Source organism: Lynx rufus, unplaced genomic scaffold, assembly GCF_022079265.1.
Source record: "Lynx rufus isolate CCGP_SWC_20201006 ecotype Redwood Valley unplaced genomic scaffold, mLynRuf1.p SCAF_19, whole genome shotgun sequence".
Taxonomy (NCBI): domain Eukaryota; kingdom Metazoa; phylum Chordata; class Mammalia; order Carnivora; family Felidae; genus Lynx; species Lynx rufus.
The window spans coordinates 13,347,426-13,374,567 of NW_025814833.1; the positions used below are offsets into that span (position 1 = coordinate 13,347,426).

At 39.2% G+C, this 27,142-nt stretch overlaps 1 protein-coding gene across 1 annotated transcript in view; it reads left to right on the top strand.

The window, feature by feature from the left end:
* Positions 1-1,668: 1,668 nt before the first annotated feature.
* WDR44 (WD repeat domain 44) overlaps positions 1,669-27,142 on the top strand; it is a 79,505-nt gene continuing 54,031 nt past the window's right edge. Inside the window, exon 1 of the mRNA XM_047081859.1 lies at positions 1,669-2,123. Within this exon, the coding sequence (XP_046937815.1) occupies positions 2,047-2,123 (77 nt within the window). The 5' untranslated portion in view covers positions 1,669-2,046. The remainder of the gene's footprint in view (positions 2,124-27,142) is intronic.

Genomic DNA, 27,142 nt, shown 5'->3' on the forward strand with positions numbered 1-27,142 from the left:
CAAACTTAATTTTTAAGGCAAACATAAATTCACTATTAGATGACTAGGAAGAGAATAAATTCAGGTAGTTTATTTACTTTTATCTTTCCAAACTCCATAAGGAAAAAAGCGTATCTTTCCTAGTGAGCAACAAAAGAAAAAGTATTCGGAGATACAGTTTTCTATCCGGGAAATTAACATGTTTAAAACACATAAAAGCTAATAATTACTAGATCGTGACAAAAGTCACATCCTCACAAGGACCCAGAAATCCCTTGTCTGCAATTCTGAAATCCAAAAAGCTCTGGAAACTAAAAATTTTGTTTTGTAGTTTTAGTAACTTATTTGATAGTCTAATTGATCTAACCTAAACTTATTTGGCCGTAGTATCTGACCTGAACTGAATGAGGCTATTTACTGGTATTCCTTTACCCCGTATCAATAATCATGTGGCTTGCGGCAAAAAATATTACTGTATTTGAATATGCAGTGTTTCCCCGAACTCCCTGGGACGTTACAGAAGTGACAGTGTATGGCATTCGGTTTTACTCAAGTAAGGCAGGCAACGCCAGGTCTTTTCCTGGTTGCATTACAAACAGAAATTTAGAACCCCATTCTAGACTCTAAGGGCATGCACCCAGACCCAATCCGGTCTTTCCCGGGTGCCATCTTGAGCAGTTAGCTGAGCCTGTGCTAACAGGTCTGAGAGCCTTCCTGTCGTGACATCAATGGGAAACAAATGTGTTTCAGCGCTCTTAGAGAAGAAAGTCAATGTTTTCACTTTGGTGGTCAATGACCCGTTAAGAAAGACCACCTTGGTCTGTGAAAAAATACTTTTCTATTTTCATCGCTGGACATTGGGCAATCGAGGGTCAGAATGGAGCTACTAGCTCTTAGCTTTGCAACGGTCTCTGTTCAATATATATTTACCACTTGACTGATGCACACCTTGGCCAGTCTGTAAGAATTTCTCTCACGTTAAGTGTGGGTGGCAACAAATATTCGGAGAGAAAGAGTAACTGGAGGCCTTACGTCGGCGCAGCTCCAGCAACAAATCCATCATTACTCCACGAAACTGGCACACTCCCCAAGTAGCTCTCATGGACCCCACCCTCTGGCCGGCAGGGTCGTATCTAGGGATCTCAATTAGAAATCTTGTAGTACCTAGGGCAGGTTATTTCCGAAACGCTAGAGGTGATGGACTTGCCTATGTCCTAGAGGTGGTGGGATATCCTGGGCTTGGATACCTTAAGACGACGTAAATGCTGATGACACAATGCCAGCGTCTCCCGACAGCATTTCCTCACAAGGGAAAAAAAAGGACTCAACACCACCCCTCTGAAGATGCCCGTCTTTGCATCTGCCGAGTTAGGGGACGAGTCGATCTGTACGACCCCACCCACGTCGGGCGCTCTCCCTCAGAACCGAGGCACCACGCCGCCCCTGCGCAGGTTCTCGGCTCCTCCCTTCAGGAGGCTCTTCTCCGCCCCCCTCCGCTACTTCCGGCCCTCGCCGAACGCGCTCAACGCGCTTGCGCCGTTTTGATAGGCCTCTCGGGTGGAAGAAATCTGAGCGCCGCCGCTCTGGAACCGCCCCCGCCTTCTCTTCGCCCCGCCCACGCTTTCACCGGCCCCTCCCGAAATCTCGCGAGGTTAGGTGCGCGTCCGTATTTTGCGGGCAACTGGCTCTCCCAGCTGCTGTAATTGCTGCTGCGGGAGAAATTGGAGCTGCTGTCGTCGGCGAGCCCGCCCTCCCCCACAGAGAGCCACCGCCTCTTCTCTCGCTCTCCTTGTACACCTATCGCCGGGAGCGGCGGCAGCAACAGTCCCTGGACCCACCGCCGCCTACTCAGGCTGCCGCTCGGCCGGTCATCCTCGCAGCCCGGCAGCTGACGGCGGCCCCTTGCCCCTCACCGGCTCCTCACTCTAGATAGTCCGCTCCGTCCCTGTCCTCGCCCGGGACCCACCTCCCCACGGTCTCGCCGGGGTGGAGGACGACGAGGAGGAGACGAAAGTCACCCTCCCTCCAGGCGGCGTCGGCCCCCTCACCCGCGGGTGTGTCCTATAAATGGCGTCGGAAAGCGACACCGAGGAATTCTTTGATGCCCCCGAAGATGTGCACCTAGGGGGCGGCGACCCTGTGGGGTAAGTCACTGGAGCTACGGCCCAGAAGCCGGGCGCTCCAGTCCCCCAGCTTCCCCCGTGCCTCCCCACCGCACCCCTCCCGGGTCCCGCTGTGTCCGCCACCGCTGCTCCTCGGTGTCTCGCTCGGGCACTTCAGAGGGACTCGGGGGAGGGGGAATCGCCCACCTCGGCCAAACCCCCTCCATTCCCTGGGCGAGCGGTCCCTGGGGCTACGGAGCCCCTTTCTCGTCTCGTCCGGCTTTCTTCGAGGTGGGACAGTTTACGTGCCCGAGAGCCGGCGATCTGTATTGGTGGGGTTCCGCGCTTTACCTTTGAAACATCCGTTTTGGCCTTGGGGACCACAGATTAAAGGAGAAATTGCATTTCTCGTTTGTTTTTTTCTGGTGCCGCTAACTTGCCTGTTCGTTTCAGAGGTGGCCGTAACTGTTCGCCGTCCTCTTTTCGTTGCCCAGAAAGAGAAGGAGCGGGGGGAAGGTTGGGTATTTACTTCGGGGAGTCCTCTAGCTGATGTACTCTAGATCAACAGTGTTTTATTAAAATAGCACCTTACGGCGAGGCAAAGGAAATCGAAGACGAGGTCCTTCCCATTCGGGAGAACGCTGTCTTAAAAGGGGAGCCGGACGCAATTGTACACAACCGGCTACAGAGATACAAACAAGTGCTGAGTAATCTGGTGGTTGGAAGGAGAGCCACAGCTTTGTGTTATTTATCTAATTCTGCAAGATGTTTTAGTGATGATTAGTATGGGAGATTCTGAGTAAGGAAGTGCAGTAGTTGGAATGCTCCGCTTGCCTGGGACTTGCTCTTACCCACTACTCCTCTTCTCAAAGTTGAAACGGGATTTAAAGCTATTTCGCCGAACTCTTCTGCGGGCTTGTGTGGAAGTAGAGGCAGGGAAATATATTTTCGTGCTGTAAGAACTTGAGAATTGGTGAACTTCGTATGTTAGTGTAAGTAGACGCTGTATGGTTACAGGCGTTGATCTGCCTTCAATTCTCAAGCTTACCCCCATGGAAGAAATACCATGTTTGCTGCAAATCAAGTTATTTGTACTTTCTAGAAGACATTCGAAAGCCTAATATATATTATATATGATATATACCCAAAGAGTTACAGCACGAAAATCAGAAATGTTCATTGGTAGGTCGCAGATGTGTTTCCACCAACCTTCCTATCACTATTAAAAGATTTTTGGGTGGCAGTGGCCAATCTTGAGATGGCACGGAGTCTCCTTCAAGTTCAGTATCTGAAACAAGCTCATCGCTAGACAGTGGAGGATTGAAAATACTTTTGGATTTCCAAATACATTGGATACCCTCAAAATTCTGTTTTTGTGCTTTTCCCCTCAAAGTAAGGAACTGTTGATTTAGGTTAAATGACAGACCTTTTGAATGTGTGTGGAGTGGGGGGAGGAAATAACAATCTATGTATATGACTGTAATCAATTTAGAAATATGTGAGTATTGTTTCTTTTCAATGAACGAAACACTTAATTTTGAAGGACAGTTATATCAGGAGTGTATATTATCTAGCTTAGTACCTGGCACAGAGGAAGAACTCAAATGTCCATTCCCTTCTCCTTCCTTTCTTGGAGTTAACAAATTTAACTTCACACGGTGCTTACTTTGGGAGGAAGTATGCAGAACTTGGAGCTATTTAACTTATTTGAACCCAGTGAGTCATCTTGATAGAATTAATAGAATCACTTCTTGCCTCTTGGGATAATAGAGCTTCTCAAGCACTTTGATCCTTCTGTAGTAGGTGAAAAGTAAAAACGTCTTTTGGGATCCGCCCTTCTAATTTTGACTCTATAACCTGTCCAAATATTCAACGTGTTGAGCTGTATGGATAAAACTATGGTGTCAGTCTGTGAATTTCACGGTTTCATTCTGTATTCGTGGGGGAAATTTGGAAGAGAATTAGACTCATCTGGAGAATTGAATCTGAAAAGAACTAGCAGTACTGGGAGGACTGAAAAAGGTTGGCATCATTAACATTTCCTCTATCCTTTGTGACAGGTTTTGTCTTTTGCATAACGTACTGTGAAGAGATTTGGCCGGGTAACTAACAACCTAGAAATGCAGTGAGAAATCTTGATTTGTGGAAACAGATGGTGTCACTGGATATCTGGTTATCAGAAATGCCTTCTGTCCCTTGATAGGAATTGGAGTGGCACACCGTGCAAACTCTAAGAGGTTAACAGACTGAGTTTGCAAACTAAGAAATGTTCCTTGCTGTTGGGTGTGCCACAGTACGCAGACCATTTCATGAAATTTAGTGAACTGATTAGGCAGTCGAGAGTTATCTCATACGTTTTGTTAATCAGAATCCAAATACACAGTCCGTTTCCTAAAATTGATTTATTTCTTCTGTTCCCCTCCAGTGGTATCTTCAACTTTGTTGTTCTAGTCTTGGAAAGCAAATTTAGTAAGTTAAAAATCAGCCCTGCTTTTTAATAGACAGACTTCATTCTAGTCCAGCCTACTTTTCCACAGTGGCAGATCATCTCCGCTTGCCCAGCTTTGCAATATGCACCACATTTGTAAAGCTTTCTTTTGAGTGATATTTTCGCTCAGGTTTCCTTGTTCTCTCTGTTTTTATATATGAGGAACCTTAGGCTTCAGAGAGGTTAATGAATTGGCCTATGAGACACACAGCTTTGTAAGTGACAGCTAGGATTTGAAGCCAGTTCTTCAGACTCCTAGTCCAGTTTTTTTTTTTTTTTTGTGCAGTATATCATAGCTGCCTCACATTGTGTGTGTGTGTGTGTGTGTGTGTGTGTGTGTGTGTGTGTGTGTCTGTCTGTCTGTCTAGAGGCGGGGGTGGGGCGGGGATATCTTCTTCTAAGAGATTCTGGAGTAAATTGCTTTAGGACCAGCTTGCTGAATTGAACTGATGCATCTGTTTAAAAGCAGCAGCCTGCTTTTTGGTTCTCTTGACTAGAAATTTCCACTTTCTCTTTCAGGAATGTGTATTTTGTTGTATCAGATAAGAATTTAATAAGATCCTAGCATGTTACAGGTAGAAGGGGCATACAGTTAACTTTCTTCATATAAAATATTGTGAAAACCAAAGCCTAAAGAGGGGAAATGACTTGTCCAAGGTGCCACAGCAAATTAATGTCAATGAGGACTGGAATCCAGGTCAGTCTCACAGTCTAGCTTTCTTTTTGCTACTACGCTGTCTTTTGATAAAGCAGGAAAGGGAGGAGGAAGTGAGGTATAGTAGAAAAAAAGCCCTGGACTCTGAGTCATTTCATTTCCTCATCTTTAAATTGAGATTACACTCTGAGAACTCCTCCAACTCTAAAAGTCTGTCATCGTGTTGAGGTTTAATAGTGTGCTTTTATTGATAAGCTTTTGTTCTTGGGAAATCTTTCCATGATTTTTTTAAAAAGTTTTTAGTTTTGCAGACTTGATGATATTTGGTACATGATTCAAGACCCATTGATTTTAAGTTAAATGTTTACTGGGTAAATTATATATAAGATGAATGCTCCTGCTAGTTTGTGTGGATTATACATACATACACATACTAAAGGCTGGCAGTGAGAACATGTTATGAAAATAAATGTGACATTTTGAGCATTCTTTCTTTATTTTTTTTTTTTAATGGCAACCAAAATATTTTTGAGGCCTTGGAAGGAAGGATAGAATGGTTGACATTTTTAGAATAGGAAAGGATCAGAGATCATTCAGTCCAGCCCTCCCATTTAACTGTGAAAGAGAAAAGGAGGCTCAGTGAGGGAAGGCAACACATGCTAATTAGTAGCAGACTTGAAACTAGAACCCAAGTCTCCTGATTCCTCATTTATACCATGTTGCCTTGTCTGTGGAAGGAGGGAAAATACTGCTAGCTATCCCTGCTCTAGGTTACTGGCCCTTACCCTGTTAGTGGGATCTTAAGATGGTCTGTCTCCCTTGATTCTGTTTTTTCATGCCCTGCTGTCAGAGGACATTGACTGTTCTGTCTAGGATTCTAACTTTTACCCACTAATTTTCTCCAAATCAGGATGAAAACAGGTGGCAGAAAGGTTGATCTAAGAACAGTGGTTGTTATTTAGTTCAGTTTCAGGAGTCTAGTTAGGAAGAAAGAAAAAAAAAGGAATCTAGTTAGTATTAACCCCAGACTATCTTCTTTTTTTTTTTTTTTTTTTTTTTTTTTTTAGAGAGAGAGTGAAGGGGAGAGGGGTAGAGCGAGAGAGCGAGAGCGAATCTTAAGCAGACTCCACACTCAGCTCAGAGTCCGATGTGGAGCTCTATCCCAGGACCCTGGGATCATGACCTGTGTCAAAATCAAGAGTTGGACACTCAACTAATTGAGCCACCCAGGTGACCCTCTTTTTTTTTTTTTTTTTTCTTTTTTAAAGTAGGCTCCTTGCCCAATGTGGGGCTTGAACTCACGACCCTGGGATCAAGAGTTGCATGCTCTACCAGCTGAACCAGGCAGGAGCCCCACCAGTCTATCATTTTAGATTGAAGTAATGGCGAAATCTTGATTTTTAAATGATGAGAACTGAGATCAAACTGTCCTGAAGAATAGTTCAGTCTAAAAGCAACAAGTTGCATAGCTGCCTTTGTTGAAACGCAGCTTCTCACTTTACTTAAGCATCAGAAACATTTCTTTCTGAGAGAAAATTGATACAAGTTTCAAAAAAATTTGTGCAGTATGGGTTACTTTAGGAAAGATTCCTTAAAAATGGCTGTTCATGGGTTGGCATTTAATCAGATTATATTTATAAATCATGGATTATATTTGATTGCTTTTGACTTTGTGGGTTGATAGAAATATATTTGTAAATGCTGTTTATCACACCCACGTAACATTATATTGAGGTGGGGAGGGGGACCTACATATAAGGTAAATTCAGGCTCTAAATTTAGTGGCCTCCAGCTATCAATTGGTGACTCATGGAGGTAGAACAGTCTGTATTAGTATGGCAATTTGGGGACTCAATTTGAATCTGTACAAACTCCTATTAACTGAAAACTTTACTCCGTTCTTGTGATAACTGCATAAAATAGGGTAGATAAAATTTGATTTTTAAAATCTTGAAAGCCTACATACTTGTAGGATGGTGACAATTCAGTTGTAGCCCTACAGAACAGAAAATGATTTCTAATTATTGGTATTTGAGACCTAAGTGTGTAACCTATACACTCCACAACCATCCATGTGTTCTCTTCATTGTTTTAACTTTAGATAAAGTCGAGTGAATTTGCTAGGAAAGCCCCTTGAAGACACTGTTTGTTTCCTCCTCATACTCTGCCCACAATTCTGGTAATTACTTCCGGGGTAGTGTAGGTGGAGGAAGGGTTTGGTTGATGGGGGTAGTGGTGATTGAGGTAGAGGTGGTGAATAGAGACCCAAGTTAAAAGGCTGCTTCCTGGAGTATAGATAACTGAGATAAGACAAAGCACACCAGTTACTATGGTTTTACATTCACACCTACATAGTGGGAATTAAATAATCCTTTTTGTAAGAGATTAATATCCCATAAGAAATAACCTCAAACAAAATTTAAAGTAACAAAAATTGCAGGTACTTTATGATATCCTCCTGACGTCTAAATTGAATTGATAAATAACCTACATTTCTGTTTTCTACCCAGAGTTAAACTGATTTCTACAAATGTTCACAAAGTCTGTTCCCCTCTAGCTGTCTGTCAAATTATGCAGCTAAACAGCTAAACCTTTAATTGGGTGCTTTCCTTACTCTTCAGAGCAGAACCCTATTCTTCAAACTGAGCGGTCTTTGTGTTAGTTTGTCATCTCGTGATTCAAAATTGAAGAAAAAGCACGTGAGACATAGTGTGGGCCTCATACCTGATGGCAATCCCAATGTTTTCCCCAGTCAGTATACAAATTTATCTTGGTTACCATAGCAACCAGCCTATCAGTTATTCTTCTAGCTCTTTTGCCTTCTCTCAGCTACTAGGATTACCATATAATCAGGTTCTGCTAAAGCTCTTCAGGTCTTAGCATTTTATTACCAGCTGCAGCTGTCTGGCAGTTTACAGTTTGGCATTCCATCAGGGTCAATTAGTTTTAAGTCCACAAAACCTTTTTGTCTCCAAACATTTTAAGCATACAGAATTTAACAAGAATGCATTTAGGGAACGGTTCCTCATACTCCTGTTCTCAGTTCCATTGTTAGTCATTGTCTTGAAGATTGAGTACATTGCACAACTGACATCCGATGGCCATCCTTTTGTGATACAAGCTAGAATAAATTTCAAGATCAAGAGTGACCATTTAAGAAATGTATTTGTAAATGTGATTTTAGACTTGGTATCATCACACACTAAATGAAGTGACCCAAAAGCACCTTGATTTATCAGCAGCTACCAAATAAGTAATCTGGCTTCTAACAAAAATGATTTCTGTACGTTGTAGAAAGAATGTTTAGCCCTTAGATTAATTCATTCTAATTTGAGAAAAATTGTTTAGAAATTTAATAGGAAGGGTTATCTTTCCTTTGCAGCCTTGGAATAAACAGGAAAATTCTGAAAGGTAAAGACTGAATTATTATATGGGTCTTTATAATAGAAGTCTTCATATTTACTTGACAAGTACATTTTTTATCTCTTAAAAACCTCAGAATTCATGAAAATAAAATAGTTTTGAACCATAAGACTTTACTTGTCTTGCTAAAAATAAGGATATTGAAGGGGCGCCTGGTTGGCTCAGTCAATAGAGCATGCAACTCTTAATCTTGGGGTCGTGAGTTGCAGCCCCACATTGGGCATAGAGTTTACTTTGAAAAAGAAGAAGCAACAGCGGGGAGGGGTGTGCCTGGATGACTCAGTCAGGTGAGCGACCGACTCTTGATCTCAGCTCAGGTTTTGATCTCAGGGTTGTGAGTTCAAGCCCCGGGCTCAATGCTGGGTATGGACCCTACTTAAAACAAAAATAAACAAAAAAATATATTGAAGAAATATTTAGGATATATAAACTGCTGGTATTTGTGTTAGTGTTTGTCTTTGGTGCTCATGCTTGTTAATATTGTAGGGTGTAGTAGTGACTTCTAAATATGCACAATTAATCTCTGACATTAAGTGACATAATCACTATGATTTAGTAAATAGTATCCATTTCCATACATAACGATAAATAATCTTTTAAAAATCAAAGTAGAATTTTAGTCTTAAGATTTTTTTTGTGTGTGTGTGTGGGGGTGGCTCCTGGGTGGCTCAGTCAGTTGAGTGTACGACTTTGGCTCAGGTCATGGTCTCACAGATCGTGAGTTCGAGCCCTGCGTCAGGCTCTGTCAGAGCCTGGAGCCTGCTTCGGATTCTATTTCTCCCTCTCTCTCTGCCCCTTCCCCGCTCATGCGTTCTCTCTCTCTCTCTCTCCCTCTGTCTCAAAAATAAATAAACATTAAAAAAAATTTTTTTTTAATTTAAAAAAAGATTTTTTTTTTTTTTTTTACTTTTCAAAGTGTGTTTATCTTTTTATTTTTTTTTTTAGAGAGAGTGCGCGTGCGTGTGTGTGTGCACGGAGGAGGAGAGAGAAAATCTTAAGCAGGCAACACTGGGCTCAATCCCATGATCCTGGGATCATGACCTGAGCCAAAATCAAGAGTTGGACGCTCAACCTACGGAGCCACCCAGACGTCCCAAGTGTTTATCTTGTTAAATAAAAGATTATTTTGTAAGACTGTAAGTTTATGAAATGATTAAATCTTCCTGGTTTGAATTTTTATTGAAATTGTGATTAGAACGGTTTCATTTTAAGACTTGTGTATCCTAATCAAAACTGTGGTTAAATTCTGCTAATGCTCCAAGGAGGACTTTATTTTAGTTGCACAAATAGATTTAGGGGCAGTGAAAGGTTTACTTTCTCCATGGGGCCCCAATCCTTAACATTTTTAGAAAGAAGGAGGTGGGCAGGGGGGAGAGAAAATGTGTTTTTTTTTTTTTTTTTTTTTTTAAAAAGGCCAAGCGTGAAGCATAAAATTTTTGGAAGCTTCTGACAGAAAATTTTAACAATACTTTCCAGTAGGCAGCCTGTACAGAGCAAGCCATACCTGTATAAAACCTACTTGACCATTACTAATTGTCACAGACTATTCCAGTACAAATTCATTGAACTGTGGGCATTCTTACAGGTCAGACTTTCTAGAGAACCAGTAAATAGAATGTAGAGCTGTATTCAAACCCACTGGTTACTAAATAGGCTCAAAAGAAGAGGTGGGAGTGTTTTTTCTGGCATTGCTCTTGAACTGGAAAAACTAGCCATGGATGAACTTAATATCCATAGTTCTCTTTTAAATTTGTTCCTGAAAGTCTGTTTAAATTGACTGAGGAGAATCCTCAGGGAGACTGAGGGAATCCTCTTTCTGGTTATTAGCAGTACTATTAACAATTTGTGTGTTTTTTAAAAAATCTCCTTTAAAATACACTTATCTACTCATGTCAAACTGAAATGGCAGGTTGTTTGAACATTTCTGCAGGCTCAATTCTACTCCACTTACTCCCAGCTGTCTCCTTCCTCGATTACCCAATGTCATCAGTACAGAGATTCAATAACTTATTGTCTGTCCCTTAAAACTGAGAAGGGACCATGATGGCTGAAATATAATGGGTGTATCTTTGAGAACAAGCAAGGGAAAGATTGGTTAAATTGGATATTGTAAATACATTGGTAAGTGGGATTGGTTAGCATCGCAGGTGAGGGTAGTTCATTGGGTTAGTGGAAGGTAGGTGAGCAGAATGAATAAATAGGTAGCTTGATAAAACTAGTACCTTTGTGGGGTGCCTGGCTGGCTCAGTCGGAGGAGCATACGACTCTTGATCTTGAGGTTCTGAGTTTGAGCCCCACATTGGGTGTAGAGATTACTAAAAAAATAATAATAATAATAAACAAAAAAAAAAAACCCCACTAACACCTTTGTGAGTGAAAGTGAGTAGGTTTGTCAATATTTTGCAATTGGTATTTTGACTTTCTTGGATTGGCTTTAGAGATTGTGGCTAATGACTGAGATCAGTTGTTTTTCCTTTAAGTGAACTTTACTATCCCTCTTTTGTTCCACGTCATAGCTCTTAGCTATTGACTTCTAACCTTTGCCTTATTTCCCAGTATAGAGAGATGTCCACAGCTGATGTGTAGTAGTGAAAGAAAGGTCTAGATGGTGATAGGATGGTGAGTAGGCATGCTCTGTGGTGTTCCACTTCTCTTCACATTTTCTTCTACTTTTGAACTTCCTGGTTCTCTCAAATCTGTACTCCCACCCCCACACCAGTTCCTATTAAGAGCAAAGAGGGAGGAAATGGAGGGGGCTGAGGCAAGGACAGTGGTTTGGATTTATGGAACCCTTGTAACTTGAGGACGCCCTGTACTCAGCAAATATTAAATGTTAACAGTGAAGCCTTAGGAGGTGTTTCCAGTTATCCCATAGCCATATCGATTCCTTGTTACCAACTGTTTCTTCCAGGGATGAATATGTTCACAGCAAGAAAGAAGTATTATGTTGTTACTTGTAAAGAATGGTAATGCCATACTCTCTACCAATGTCGGGCATTAGTTTTCAAAGTACTTTTGGTTACATTATCTCTTCTGATTATCCTGCAGTTCTGTGAAACAGAAGGACAATTTTTGTGAGACAGGTAGGACAATTATTACCCTAATTTTGCAAATAAAACTCATCTCAGGGTAGATAAGGGCCAGCCAGCAAAAGTGGAGCTTTACCACTTTGTGGTAATTAAGATGATGGTTTTGAATGAAGACATAAAACATTAGGTTTTGCCCTACTTTTCTTTTCTAAACTATAAACATTTGTGATGCTAAGTTTTAAATGTGAATTATTAGAATGATGAGACTAACTCTTCTGCTGTTTGGGTATGTATAATTCATTTAAAACAATGAAAAGTATATATATAATTTTTTTAAATGTTTATTTACTTTTGAGAGAGATAGAGTGCGAGTGGAGGAGGGGCAGAAAGGGAGGGAGACACAGAATCAGAAGCAGGCTCCAGGCTCTGAGCCCTAGGCATAGAGCCCGATGGGGCCTCGAACTCACAAACCATGACCTGAGCCAAAGTCAGATGCTTAACCGACTGAGCCACCCCGGCGCCACTACAAAGTATATTTTTAATGTTTATTTATTTTGAGAGAGACAGAGCCAGTGTGAGTAGGGGAGGGGCAGAGAGAGAGACTCTGAAGCAGGCTCCATGCTCAGAAGGTAGGCTGCTGCGGAGCTTGATCCCACCACCTGGGAAATCAAGAGTTAGAGGCTTAACTGACTGAGCCACCTAGGCGTCCCCCCAAAAGCAATATATATATTTTAAGTTTATTTGTTTATTTTGAAAGAGAGAAAGAGCCAGTATGAGAGGGGCAGGGAGAGAGAGAATCCCAAATAGGCTCCATGCTCAGCCCAGAGCCTGACTCGGGGCTCAGTCTCACGAATTGGGAGATCATGACCTGAACCGAAATCAAGAGTCGAACGCTTAAGCAACTGAGCCACCCAGGCGCCCCAAAAAGCAGTATTTTTAATGTTCTTTTTAAGTGCTGATGGAATTGATTATGGTTACAGTAGCTAGGTCAGAAAATGACCTTGCTACTGAAAGCGCTGGAATCCCAGATACTGCTACTGCATTTCAAAGGGTATGTTCTTTGTTCCTAAGGGAAAACCCCTCAAGATGTGAGCCAGTGCTGATGGGGCTTCTGTGTTCTGTGCCTCATCAAAACGTCTTGATCCTGGATTTTTTTTTCCTGTATTTGTTTTGTAGATTGTTGTCAGTTGTTTATTTAGGCCACGGTTTTGTGGCTTGCTTGCTTTCTTTCTTTCTTTCTTTTTCTTCTCCTTTTTTTTTTTTTTTTTTTTTAGCATAACTGATTCATATTTTTGGCTACAAGCCACTAATTGGAAACACCATGTTTTGTTTTGTTTTTCTTCCTCTTCAAAGGTGTGTTTTAGCAGTCACAATGAATGCATGTGGTAGTTATTAATATTTTCCACCTAATCAAACCTCTTCTGGCTGTCAAATTAATGGGAAAAATGCATTCATAGTAGCTAAGTAATTACAAAAACTACATTGTCAGTAATTACTATTTAGGCTATAAATAAGATTGAATAGCCTTTTTTATAATCAATAATAAACTTGCCACTCAGAATGTTTTACATAGGTAAGCATTCTAGGTAATTTGAGATTTTTCTAGAGTGTTTATCAAGTATTTAATACATATTTCATTAAAGAATGCAGAAGTAGAAATTCAGATACATAAAGCATGGTAATCAAATTTATAAAATAAAATGCTTGGGATGCCTGGCTGGCTCAGTCGGTTAAGCGTCCAACTTCAGCTCAGGTCATGATCTCACGGTTCTTGGGTTCGAGCCCCAAGTCAGGCTCTGTGCTTGCTGACAGCTTCGGATTCTGTGTCTTTCTCTCTGCCCCTCCCCCACTCACACCCTGTCTCTCTGTCTCTCAAAAGTGAATAAATGTTAAAAAAATTTTTTAAATAAAATGCTTAATATTAAATGTACAGAAATATGTTCATTTTTCTATTATTCATGATATGGAGGGAGAACATGAATAATTAAAAGCTACCACTTATACCAAAACCTCAGTTCAGTCATTAGTTTACAACTTCCTTTCCCATCAAACCTTTTATCACAGCAGTAAATTTTTTTTTAAATTTTAAAAATAAATGGTTTGCTTTGATTTATTTTTTTGTTTTGTTCCTCTGCCCATCTTTGGTGTTGAGCAGTAAACTCAGAAGGAGAAAAGCAAAGGATCTCAAAGTCTGAGTAATCAGTTCACTGATTATAGAATTTATTTATATAAAGTTTTTAAAGAGGGGGTTGTGACAGATTCTTCAGAGCTCTAATTTTTATATAGGGTGACCTTAGAAGTTATTGGCATTTACTTTTTTTTTTTTAAGTAAGCTCTATGCCCACCATTCAACTTGAACTCATGACTCATGAGTTCAAGAGTCCCATGCTCCACCTACTGAGCCAGCCAGGTGAGATCAAGAGTCCCATGCTCCACCTACTGAGCCAGCCAGGCACCCGGGGCATTTACTTTTTAAGATTAGTACACTATAGGGTGTTTTAGATAATTTACAGAATCATATTAGCACATTAACTTGATAACACTTCTGATACAGCCTGTAGTCCAACCTCTTGTTTACTTTTTAAAAAATAAGTTTAAAGTGATTTAGCATGACTGCATTAGTATTGACTTCTCCAGGCAGTCATAAATTTAGTTACCTGTTTCTATTATGATTTTACTAAAAATTACTTTTTTTTTTTTTTTAAGCAGCCTCCACGCTGGGCATAGAGCCCATCACAGCGCATGAACTCACGACCCTGAGATCAAGACATGAGCTGAGATCAAGAGTCAGACGCTTAACAGACTAAGCCACCCAGGCGCCCCTAAAAATTACTTTTTTTTCCTAGTTGAATTTAGAGAGAGCAAGAGAGAGGGGCAGAAGCAGAGAGAGAGAGAGAGAGAGAGAGAGAGAGAGAGAGAATTTCAAGCAGGGTCCACACTCAGTGAGGGAGCCTGACACAGGGCTTGATCTCACAACTGCAAGATCATGATCTGAGCCAAAATCAAGAGTCAGATGCTTAACCGACTGAGCCACCCAGGCACCCTTTACAAATTACTTTAAGTCATTAATAGATATGATTTTTAACTAACCCCCTTTAACAAATTGGGACATTGTGAAATAGATGTCTTCTCCTGGAGTTATTGTTTCAATGTGGGTATTTATTGAATGGCTGTAAATGTGCAAAGTAGAATGTTTTTAGTTTAGAATTTTTGAGCGGGCCCAGGGAATGGATATGCTTTTCTGTTATTTTTGTCAGTAAATAGATTATCAAGATATTCCTTCAGGAATATGGCATAAAACTACATAAATTATGTAAATCAATTTTGAAAAATCAAGTTGTCATTTTAGACAATACACACAGTTGCTTAAGAGTCTATTTTTAAAGTTTGTAATTACTTTATATGTGACTAGATTTATATTTCTTCATGAGGTTTTATTTTATTAAAGATCATTTATAAATAGTGCCACAAAACCTGCTTTCAAAAAACAGCCATTGTGCCAAATTTTTCACCATCTATTCCCATTAATGTCATTGACAAAATAGTTATTAGGTATTTTAGATACATTGTTCTTGGCTTTCATAGTATTTAAAACATAAAATGGCCTTTCAAAGAATACTAGAAGTAGTAATTCACATCTTGAGGGATTCAGTTAATTCCTTATTTGATAATTATAAGTACGTTCTTGGCTTTTTATTAATCTTGTTAATAAGTCAGTATTACCATGTATCTAGGGAAATATGAATGAGTCCTATTTTCAACTGCCTAGTGAAAACATGACATGATAGGTTATACTAGGAAAATAAGACTTGTTTGTGATTGCCTAGCACTTATGTTTTTCCTGCTATTCCTAGGCTTTTCAGGTTTAGTTGGGATTGTCACTTTTGGTAGTAGCCAACTTAAAATAGAGCTCTGAGAATGGATGTGATACTGTCATAAATGATTTGATTTTGAAAAGCTAGCAAATGATTCTCTCTTAGATCCCATTTCTTTAATTTGAGGACTGTTGTTAGTTCAAGGTGTTACTTGACTTCCACTTTCTATGGGTGATTTTATTACTTCACATATGATTAATAAAATGTCCCATAAGAATGTAACTAATAAAATCCGTAAATACACTTCAATACCAACGAACAGTATTGCATACCAAATTTTAAAAACTATGCACTTAGAGCAAGATTTAAAAAATAAAACAGGGGGCGCCTGGGTGGCGCAGTCGGTTAAGCGTCCGACTTCAGCCAGGTCACGATCTCGCGGTCCGCGAGTTCGAGCCCCGCGTCAGGCTCTGGGCTGATGGCTCGGAGCCTGGAGCCTGTTTCCGATTCTGTGTCTCCCTCTCTCTCTGCCCCTCCCCCATTCATGCTCTGTCTCTCTCTGTCCCAAAAATAAATAAAAAAAAAAAAAAAAAAAAAAAAAAAAAAATCAAAAATAAATAAAAACGTTAAAAAAATTTTTTTTAAATAAAACAGTATCTTATCTAAATTTGAACTGTTTTCCATTTTTGTTCAACCTGGGGTTTGGGTTTTGTTTTAGTTTTTGGCTTTGTGTTTGATGTTGTTTTTCTGCCTGGCCTTAGTGGGTAGAAAATCTTTATGTCAGGGTGTTTTAATCACCAGAACCCTTCTGATTCATAATTTAGATTTAGCACTTTCGTGTTGATCTCAGTTTCCCCTAAGCAAACTATTTCCTATTCAGTTGACTGGGCTTTAGAAAGCAAAACTCTTCTGATTACCTGCTTACTCTAATGACCGGCTAAGGCCTTATCTATGCTCATATCCTGTTCACCTCAAGGGCCTTAGATTCTCTAGCACCTTCTTTGTACAGGAAAGCTGTTCTCTGTTCTGTGGATTCAGTTTCTTGACAAACTGTTGAGGCTCATCTTTTTCGTTTTCCTGATGGCAAAGGCAAAAAAAAAAAAAAAAAAAAAAGAGGAGGATAAAAACAAAATCAAGCTATAGAGTAATTCTCTGTTGGCCCCTGGTAGTCACCTTGCTAGAAGAACAGTGTTTTCCAGGCTAGCAGCTTTATTCCAGCTGACTGACTCTACTCCCTCCTTCTATGTCGTTGCCTCTTTTTACCCTTTAGGAGCCTGTCAGGAATTTTGCAACCTGACAAGAGGCTTCTTGAGAGCCAACCACCTTTTTTTTCTCAGAGCCTAAAAAAAGGTGCGTCCTCTTACTGACAGAAAAATACTTCGTTCGTCTGTTTTTCTGTGTGCTGCCAAATTGTTTTGGTATATTCTTTTCACCCAGTACAGTAAGAAGTCTGGAAACACGAATGTGAAGTGTGAGATTGCTTTTAATACTTTGTGTACTTTAGGAGGTGGGTCTTTGAGCTCCTCGTTGTTCAGTTGACCGTGAAGCAGGTGGCAGATGTAGGTTTAGTTTGCACTCTTCTTCCTGCCTGCTCTCAGAAGGCTTACAGATTGTGTTTGTTTGTTTTTCAGATAACCCTCAGGTAAGAGGTAAAGAAACACCAAGCCCAAAAGGCAGAAGGATCTGTCTGTAGCTAAAGGGTGAGACACTAGAGGTAGGATGGTTTATGGGATCTGGCTCTTTGAAACCATACAAACGCAGTGTTCTTTTCTAAAGTAGACTTAAGCACTTGCTACGTGATTTTAAGGCCTGATTACCCTAAAGCCATAGCACACGAGTGATGAAGATTTAAGTTGAAAATTGGAAAAGGTGATCCAGTGATTGGAGAGAAACCACTTGCTGCAGCTCTGATAAACCAAGACTCCTATACAGTCAGACATTTCAATACCTGGTTCCAAAAGATGAGCTTTGTGGTTAGTAAGCCAGGCAAAAGAGTGCATGTTACTAGCTTCTGTTTGGGGAATCTAATCTATGTAGGTTCTTAATACACACCTGTATTGATTGCATCTGAAATATTTCTGGTATCCCTTTTTGTAAAGTGAAGCGTGTCCTAAAGTGGTTTTGTGTATATGGTAACTGAATCCCTTTATTTATTTAAAAGAAAGTTTTTGAATGTTTATTTTGGAGAGGGAGAGAGCGAGAATGAGGATCTGAAGCAGGCTCTGTGCTGACAGCAGGGAGCCCGATGCGGGGCTGAACTCACAAACCGTTAGATCATGACCTGAACCAAACTGGGACGCTTAAACGACTGAACTACCCAAATGCCCCTCTTTATGTATTTTGAAAGGTTTTATTTTTTAAAGTAATCTCTGCACCCAACATGGGGCTCAAACTCATGACCCCTAGATCAAGAATCACATGCTCCACCCACCGAGCTACCCAGGTGCCCCTTGAATCCCTTTTTAATGACAACATCATTTTAATTGATATTTATCTAGAAAGTTGGCTTGATGTTTATTTAACCTATATAGGTTAACCTCATTTTGAACATACTGAGGACAGCTTACAAATGATATGAATATGTTTACATAATGGTTATAAGTCAATTTACATATCTAGAGAATTTGGTTTTTTGGAGAGGGGACAGTCCAAGCCAACATAATTAAGCTATTAATATACCTTCCTATTCTTCACCGAGTGTTTTTGAAAAATGTACTTAACTGCATATATGCAGTGGTATTTGCATTTGGGCATACACACTGAACGCACTGTCTGGGAAAGCTTTGAATTCACACATGTGCAAATTATTTTTTTTCTGGTCAGTGAACACTGTTGAATACTTAGATGAATGTTTATACAATGACATTGGCCATGCAGTTCTTCCCGCTTTGTCCCTTTATCACATAGCAACAGATCATAGGATTAATTGTCCACTTAATTAACTTGGGTGTGGGGTAGGGTTGCCTGATAAAATACAGGACTCCCAGTGAAATTCCAATTTTAGATAAGCATTTAATATTGAAAGTGTATTTGTTGTTCATCTGAAATTGGAATTTAACTGGGCAGCCTGTACTTCTGGTTGCTAAATCTGGCATCCCTTGGTGGGGGAGAAGCAGAAGACTGGTGGGTATGGGCACACTTAGGAGACTTAAATACAACTGGAGTGTGCAGTGATAAAAGGTAGCCTTTACTCTGACAGGAATACTAAGATTTTTGAGTGCAATGTTTAGGGTCCAACACTTTTTTCTTTGGAAGTGCATCAGTGAAAACAAAGCTCAGAAATAACAAAACTTAACAATACATTGTTCAGGGATACCTTATCTTTTTAAAATGATAAAGTAAGGGAACAATAAATCAAATCTGGGCTACCGGTTCCCTTTAAGAGAAAGGCAGCAGATGGAATAGGGCAACACAGTAGCTGTCCTAGTCTTCATGCTATTCTCATTGTCAGGTAAGATGGTGAATCACAGTTCATTTTGTTTGTTATGCTTCGTAGTTACATGTATGTGCTGCATATCAAATATAAAATATCAGTTTAAGAGTTAAAATATAGGTTGCAATGAAAACATCAGACTACCTGCAAAGTTTCACTGCCTGTACTTACCAAAATAAATCCCAGATCCCCCAAATAAAGAGGTATTTATTTCTTCCTTGTCTTCATCAGGTTAGCATCCTTAGTTCTGTATATCATTCTACTTGGTTTCTAGAACATTCACCAAATTGGTTTTTCTCTTGCAGATATGTTCTCTTTCATCAGTGTTCCTCTTCAAATGTGTTCTTATCGGTGAGAAGTAGAGCAGAATCAAACCACTCCCCTTGCCCTGGCCATAATAGTTCCTCAGATTACACCAGCTATTTCAGCAGCCATATCACAGCCTTTGCTGTGTCTGAGCAATCAACAGAAATACCTAAATGTTTTTACGTTGTTTGCTGTTAAGTTGTATATCCCCAATCATTCATTTTATATTTATCCCCACTCCATTGCATTCTGTTAAGACTGGCTTATTGTTGTAAACTCTTAAAATATTTGTGGGTGCTGTCAGCTAGTATATTCTCTATGCTTCCCAACTTTGTGTCATCTGCCAATTAGGTAGATATGCCAGCAGTGTCCACATTCAAGACATTAATAAGAATAAGTAGGATAGGGGCACCTGACTGGCTCAGTCATAGAGGGTGTGACTCTTGATCTTGGAGTTATAAGTTCGAGCCTCACATTGGGTGTAGAGATTACTTAAAAATAAAAAATAAAAAACATCTTAAAAAAATAAAATAAGTAGGATAGAGTACAGTAGAAATTATTTGATAGTTCCTTATGGTTTTTTATTGATGCATTAATCAGCATACTTTGAGTAATGTTCAGTCAGTTACAAACCCACCTAAGTGTATTCTAGCTTAACATCTCCTTGTTACTATCCTTGTCTAAAAGGATATTATTGTGAGGGACCTGGCTGGCTCAGTCAGTGGAGCATGTGACTCTTGATCTCAAAGTTGTGAGTTTGAGGCTCACTTGGGTGTAGAGATGATTTAAAAATAAAATCTTTGGGGTGCCTGGGTGGCTCAATTGGTTAAATGTTTGACTTCGGCTCAGGTCATGATCTCGCAGTTTGTGGGTTCGAGCCCCGCGTTGGGCGCCATACCGACAGCTCAGAGCCTGGAGCCTACTTCAGATTCTGTGTCTCCCTCTCTCTCTGCCCCTCCCCTGCTCATGCTCTGCCTCTCTCTCACAAATAAAAATAAATAAATAAAAATGAAATCTTTTTTTTTTAAAGAGGATATCGGTGAGAATATTATAAAATTGAGTGCTTAAATCCAAATTTTTTTCACGTGTGTACAGTATTCCCTTTATATTCTAAGCCAGTTACCCTATCAAAAAAAGCAATTAGGTTAATCTTGTATGACAGGCTTTCTGTGAATGCTTACTGACTCTTTTTTTAAAACTAGGTTTTTGTTTTTGTTTCTTTTTTAGGTTTGTTTATTATTTATTTTGAGGGAGAGAGCACATGTGCAAGCAGGAGAGAGGGAGACAGAGCTTGATCTCAGAAACTGTGAGATCATGACCTGAGCTGAAATCCAGAGTCTGGACACTTAACCCACTGAGCCACCCAAGGTGTCCTGAATGCTTACTGACTCTTAATGATTATCTTACCCATGCCTAGGGCCCTTAAACCATTTAACAGTGTGCTTAAGAATTTTGCTTGGAAATGGGGTGCCTGGGTGGCTTAGTCTGTTAAGTGTGCAACTTCGGCTCAGGTCATGATTTCGCAGTTTGTGAGTTCGAGCCACACGTCGGGCTCTGTGCTGCCCGCTCACAACCTGGAGCCTGCTTCCAATTCTGTGTCTCCATCTCCCTCTCTCAGCCCCTACCCTGCTCACGTTCTGTCTCTCTCTCAAAAATAAACAAACATTAAAAAAAAATTTTTTTTTTTTTGCTTGGGATTGACATCAAGCAAATCTGCTTATAGTTTTTAGCATTTACCTGCTTTCCATTATTGACTATTGAGTGTTTTTCTCATTTTCCTCTTCTATCCTACCTGATTCTTTAAAGGCTTTAGGTAGGGAGGAAGCTGTGTACATTCTTAGGGTATGCTGGGATATAATTTGTCTGGGACGGGAGAACTGAACTCATTTAGATTATCTAGGTACTTTTATCTCCTTGAATGCTTTGGGATTCAGTTTCCTCATTACAATTTGTTTTTCCTTTTCTGGTTTGACTATCGGTAATCTTCACTAGAAAAAAAAGAATTGGAGCAGCCTTTTATATTATACTATTTGTCTACATGTAAACAGACCCGCACCTTTTGTTGTTCTTGTTCTGAATATAAATTAAAATAAAGGAAAGCTGTGTCTGGAATTTTTTTTAATCCGAGCACATTCTAAGCACCAGTCTTTCTGATATTGTTCCTATAGGTGTTTGCAGTTTTCTTTGGGTATGTGCGCATTCCATCCCTCCAGCCTCTTGTGAAGGTTTTGCTTTAAAATATTTTTTATGATGTGACATGGTGGAGATGCAACCAACAAAATTCAGACCATGAGAATTTCTACAGGATGGACGACCTCATTTCTTTGTTTGCTGTTGTTTGTTTGGGTGTTTTTTTAAAGACTATATTTTTAAAGCAGTTACAGGTTCGCAGCCAAATTGAAAGGAAGGTACAGAGATTCCCCATTTACCTCCTCCCGTGCACACATGCAGAGCCTCCCACATTACCAGCATCCTCTGCCAGAGTGGTACACTTGTTACCCATTGAGGAGTCTACATTGACGCATCATAATCACCCATACATAGTCCGTAGTTTGCCATAGAGTTCACACTTGGTGTTGTACATTCTACTGGTTTGGACAAATGTAGGACGGGTATCCCCCATTACAGTATCATACTGAATAGTTTCACTGCCCTAAAAATCCTCTTCAGGATGAATAAACTGGTTCTTCAACACATGAATAGCAAGAAATAAAAGAGATTGAAGGGGAACCTACTGATTGAGAGAGACGTAGCAACTGATTGTAACACGTGAACCTTATTTGGATATTAATTGAAATGAACCAACTGTAAAAAATACTTGAGACAATCTGGGCAGTATGAATTGTGTATCAAAGTATGAATCATGACTGTGTATAATAAGGTATTGTTAAATTGGTAATAGTGTTGTGGTTATGTCTTAAAAAATATCTTTTTTAGATACGTATGACATTTTTATGGGTAAAAATAAAACAATTTCTGGGATTTGCTTCAAAATAATATGGCAAGGGTGTGGAGGGAAGAGTATTGATATTGATCATTATTGAACATGGGTGATATGTTGTACATGTGGGTTCATAATATTATTCTCCCAATTTTGTGTATGTTTGAAATGGCCACAATTAAAAGTTGGAAAAACTCCCCCAGAATATATTTTTATGGCCACAGTCCTTGTTACTAGCAGATTCAGGACTAAAACACAGATCTCCTGATTCCAGCTCTCAGTTTTTGTTTTTTTTTTTTTCTTTTTACTATGTAGCTAAGCTTAATAGTCCTTCTACTTCCAAATTGATGTCATGTTGCCCTTTCAGTCTCTGGGATCCCCAAATCTTCCCTGGGAAATTTGTGGTGGTATTTTAGGTACTCAAGGCTTTAATAAATGGCCAGTTTTACTTGATTGGCTACCTACCCATGTGAAACCATGAAGGGTTTTTAGAATTATTAGGGTGAGTTCACAGGCTGCATGAGTTGTTAAAATCCGCAAAGAGACTTGAGTCCAAGTCCTAACTAAGTAGGCCTTTGATCTTAGCTTAAGCTCTAGGAGGGTGGGGATCCTTTCGGCCTTGTTCACTGTTTTACACGTAGTGCCTAGCACAATGCTGGTACATGGTAAGCAGTAGGTAAAGGTTAAATGAATGGATTCATTTAACCTTATTTAGCTTCTTTTCCTCACATGTGAAATGAGATTGTTGGTCTAAATGGTTGGTTTGTTTTTTGTTTTTAAGATTTTATTTTTAAGTAATCTCTACACCCAATGTGGGACTTGAACTTACACAACCCGGAGATCAAGAGTCGCATGCTCTACCCGCTGAGCCAGCCAGGTGCCCCGGTCTAAATGGTTCTTAAGCTTCCTTCAAACACTTAAAAATATTATTCTTCCTTTCTGATTTTTTAAAGTCCTTTTAGAATTTTGAGAGGGATTACTGTAAATTTTTTTGATGCTAGGTAACATCAATAGATAGGATACTCCCTTCCAACACCTGTGACAGAAAACCCCACAGTTATGGTGCATCCAGATCTCTTGAAAATAGCCTAGTGCTATGCATTTTCTGTGAGATTGAGTTTGTTTTTTTAAAGTAAATGAGTACTGTTCTCGACATTACCAGAGAGTCAGGTTTAGCAAGTTCCAAAGTCAAGCTAAGAGGGTTAATAAAACGTGTTGCTTGCGTATTTGTTAGCGTTCACTGAAATTGTATTGAATGCAGTATTATTTTGTCAGAGTTTTGTGCTTCCTGTGGAAACTTGGTGGGCAACCTTTTAGGTAAGTTGCGGTTATTGTCATCAGATCCAAATCCAGGACCTACCTTTGGATTAGTGAACTTATTATTCTAATGAAATTTTGCTTGAGGTATGTGAAGGCTATCGCTGGATCAGGTCAGAGTGTATAAAAGAAAAACAATTCCTATACTGTCTTGCAAAATCCACAAAGCAATGTTTTGAAGCCACGTAAATTTTAAAAATAATGAATGTTGTGCAGACATTAAAATGAATTGGTTCTAAACACAAATACCCTAGCTGCAAAAGGAAAACTGTAATTAAAATGCTAAATGGATACGGACTCTGAGAAAGCATCTGTCACACATTATTTTATATTCAAACATGAGCTTTGTTAGTATAAACTCAACATAACGAGTACATGAAAATAACTGTCTTTTAGAAACTAAGGTATAATGAATTAAGATATTCTATCTGTATTGTAAGTTACTGAAGTACAAATTTGAAAACTGCTTTTATATTCAAAACCTGAGTGGAAACCACACTAAAAATAATTTTAATATTTGATCTGTAAGCCGTATAGGGTGTTGTTTTTTTTTTTTTAGCAGAATACCGATACTTTGTTAAAGCAGATTGTATTTTGAAGCTGTTTTAGAAATTGCTTGTTTTTCATGTTTAATAGTACAATTGGTAGATATGTTTTCAGTTTCAGAAACTGCTGCAAAAATCAAAGATTTTCTGTGTTTGTAACTAGTATTCGTATGTTGGAAGTTTTTCTTACACTATTAGGTAATCAAGGAAGTTTAGCCCTTTATATTTTTGCTCAACTTCATAAGAAGCACGTTTATTATTTGAATTAAGCTTTGCCAGATATTTAAATGTGTTGAAAATATTTCATTTAAAAATACCCTACAATAAAAACTTTTCAAATGAAAAAACGAACTTTTGAAGCTCTCATTTTGGTTTCTTAAGTTTTATTTAAGTGGGGTATACCACCAATACTTAAATATGTCTACCTGTTACTTCAGAGTTTCTTTTCTTTTCTTCCTCTTTTTTTTTTTTTTTTAAAGTAGGCTCTATACCTTAACATGGAGCTTGAACTCATGACCCTGAGATTGAGAGTTGCATGTTTTACCTACTGAGCCAGCCAGGTGCCCCATTTCAGAGTTTCTTCAAAATTTCTCTTGTGTGGGGTGCAATAAAAGTTATTTTATGTAGGCATTTGGACTTTTTCTGGGAAAAATTACTGACCTTAACCTGTAAACAGGAGGAATCTAATTTGCTATAATTAGTATCTACAGAAATCTTGAAGGACTATTTTTCTACTTAACTACATGTATCAAAGTATTACTGGGCATTTCAGGATGTATGTGTGTTGGATTATGTCAGTGTTTCCTACAATTTTTCTCAATTTTAAGGGATATCAGAGATATAAAATTTAGATCATTAATCATGGTATAAATTAACACCTTCACTCTCAAACTGATGAAGGGTCTTAAAATTTTCTAAAATTACGGGAAGTCTAAAAACTCATGCTTAAAGGTCATGTAGCTAGTTGGTTGGGAAAACCTAGAATAGAACTTAATTTTCTTGACCTCTAGATGCCCATTTCTCCTGTCTCCAAACTTGAACATGAATAGTTGTTTTCTTTAGGCACATAATCACCTTGAAATAGTATAATGTTCTTATCTCTACTTTGAAGTCAGAGACTGAGAAACAGAGAAGACTTGAGTGGTTGTCCAGGTATACCAAAGATTAGTGACACCTTGCTTACCTGACAGCCACTTCTTTGGTAATAGATTCTCCAGTACAGCTGAAAATAAGAAATAATGACTTAAACAGCCCCTGACCAATCAAACAATGTGCCATGAAGTCCACAGTAAAGTCGTGTAAAAATTTTTTCACGGGAGACTTTTACTGAGAATCTCTGGATTCTTCCTTTACCGTACAATTCCATTTTTAAAAACCTGGTTTCCCAGCTCAACGCAGATTAGAAGCAAAAATTAGAAAGGGAGGGAAGCTTTTAAAGACAGGCACATGGCCAACTGGAAGAAGTGACCAATTAAAGTGACCACTTAAATTGAGGAAAGTGATGCAAAACTGTAAAACACAGACATTCCAGGCATAATAGCCTGGGGTCCTGTAGTGTGAAGGCAAATAAATTCCCTGCAAATAAATGTCTCTGGAGGGCATTACTATATTAAAACATAGTGTGGTATTTGAGCATAATTACTCCAGGTCAGTAAGAAAGGGAAAATTGTATATCCTTTGTTTAAGAAGGTATTTGCAAGGGAAAGATTACTGGAAGGGCAAGGCTTAGCCTATAATGTACTTATTTACAAGCTGCTTTTGAAATGGAAATTCAAAAATAATTAAAATACTTTCAGAAGTTTGGCACTAAAAGAGAAGCTTCATCACTCTTGAACTTTTATATATGGAGCATTTCATTATTTTATTCCCTAGCAGTGCCAAATCAATTAGGTGTTAATTGTAGTTGTTAAAGGCAGATCAGGATTCAGAGCCTTTGACTTAGTCTAGTCCAACCCAAGAAACAGCACTAATTGCCTTTACTTTGGTGTTCATAGCGCCAATTATAGTATTTTCATAATCATCATCTTTTAAGACCTTGCCCGGAAACGAGGCAATATTGCAAAGTATTTGAGAGAGTGGGCTCTTAGAGTCAGACTGCCTGGGGTCAGATTCTGGCCCTACAATTTACTAGCAGTGCAATTTAGGTGACCTAATCTGACCCAAGCCTCAAATGTTTTGTTGTGTATAATAGGGAACGTAATAACACTACCTCATAGGAAAGTTGTGAGGACAAAAGAAGTTAAAACTAAGTCAAGTCTTAGCAAGGTTTTGGGCACATGCTTAATAAAAGATGGCCATTGTTTCGTTATTATTATAATGCCCCATTAGGAATACTTCCTGTGGGAATACTAAATTATGATTTACTGTTTCTTAGGGTGAAACGCATTGTTCCTTTCTCATCTTGGTACATGATACAAATCATACACGTTGTTTTAGCCAACTTTACAAATTATAAATACGCTTTCACTTTTTACTAGATGCCAGTGTTCTATAAATGGATCAAAAAAATGTGTCACAAAAGAATCCTGGTCATATAGGCTACCCCTATTAAAGACAATTTTAGGCTTGATTAGCTTAGAAGAAGCTGTTTTACTGCCTATCAAGATCATAACAACTTTGTAACATTTAAAATATGTCTCAAACATGACTGTCTTTTGTTATTAGTTTTTTGTTTAATGCCATCACAAAATCTAAGCCGGATCCCATTTTAATCACCAGCTCAATATAATCTGGTTTTTCTCGTATTCCCTGTTGGTAGGTGGACTGGAATTTGACAGCCTGTAGGGTATCTTTTCTGTGTTTAAGAAATTGGTCTCAGTCTCCCCACTACCAACAGACTGCCAAAGTACCTTAGAGAAACTTGCTGAAGGTCCTCATTTGTGAATTTCGATGAAGCAATTCGAAGCTGCTGAAGAAACTACCACTTACCGTGTGTGCCCCATGTGCTCTCATTTAATGCTTACAGAAAGGTCTATGAAGTAGAGTGCTTTTACCCTGTTTTACAGAGGAGATTGAGGCTTGGACAAATTAAGTGATTTCATCAAGATCACACATAGAGTAAATGGTAGGAAGAATATTTAAGCAGGGGCCATATGCTTGAAAGCTCTTG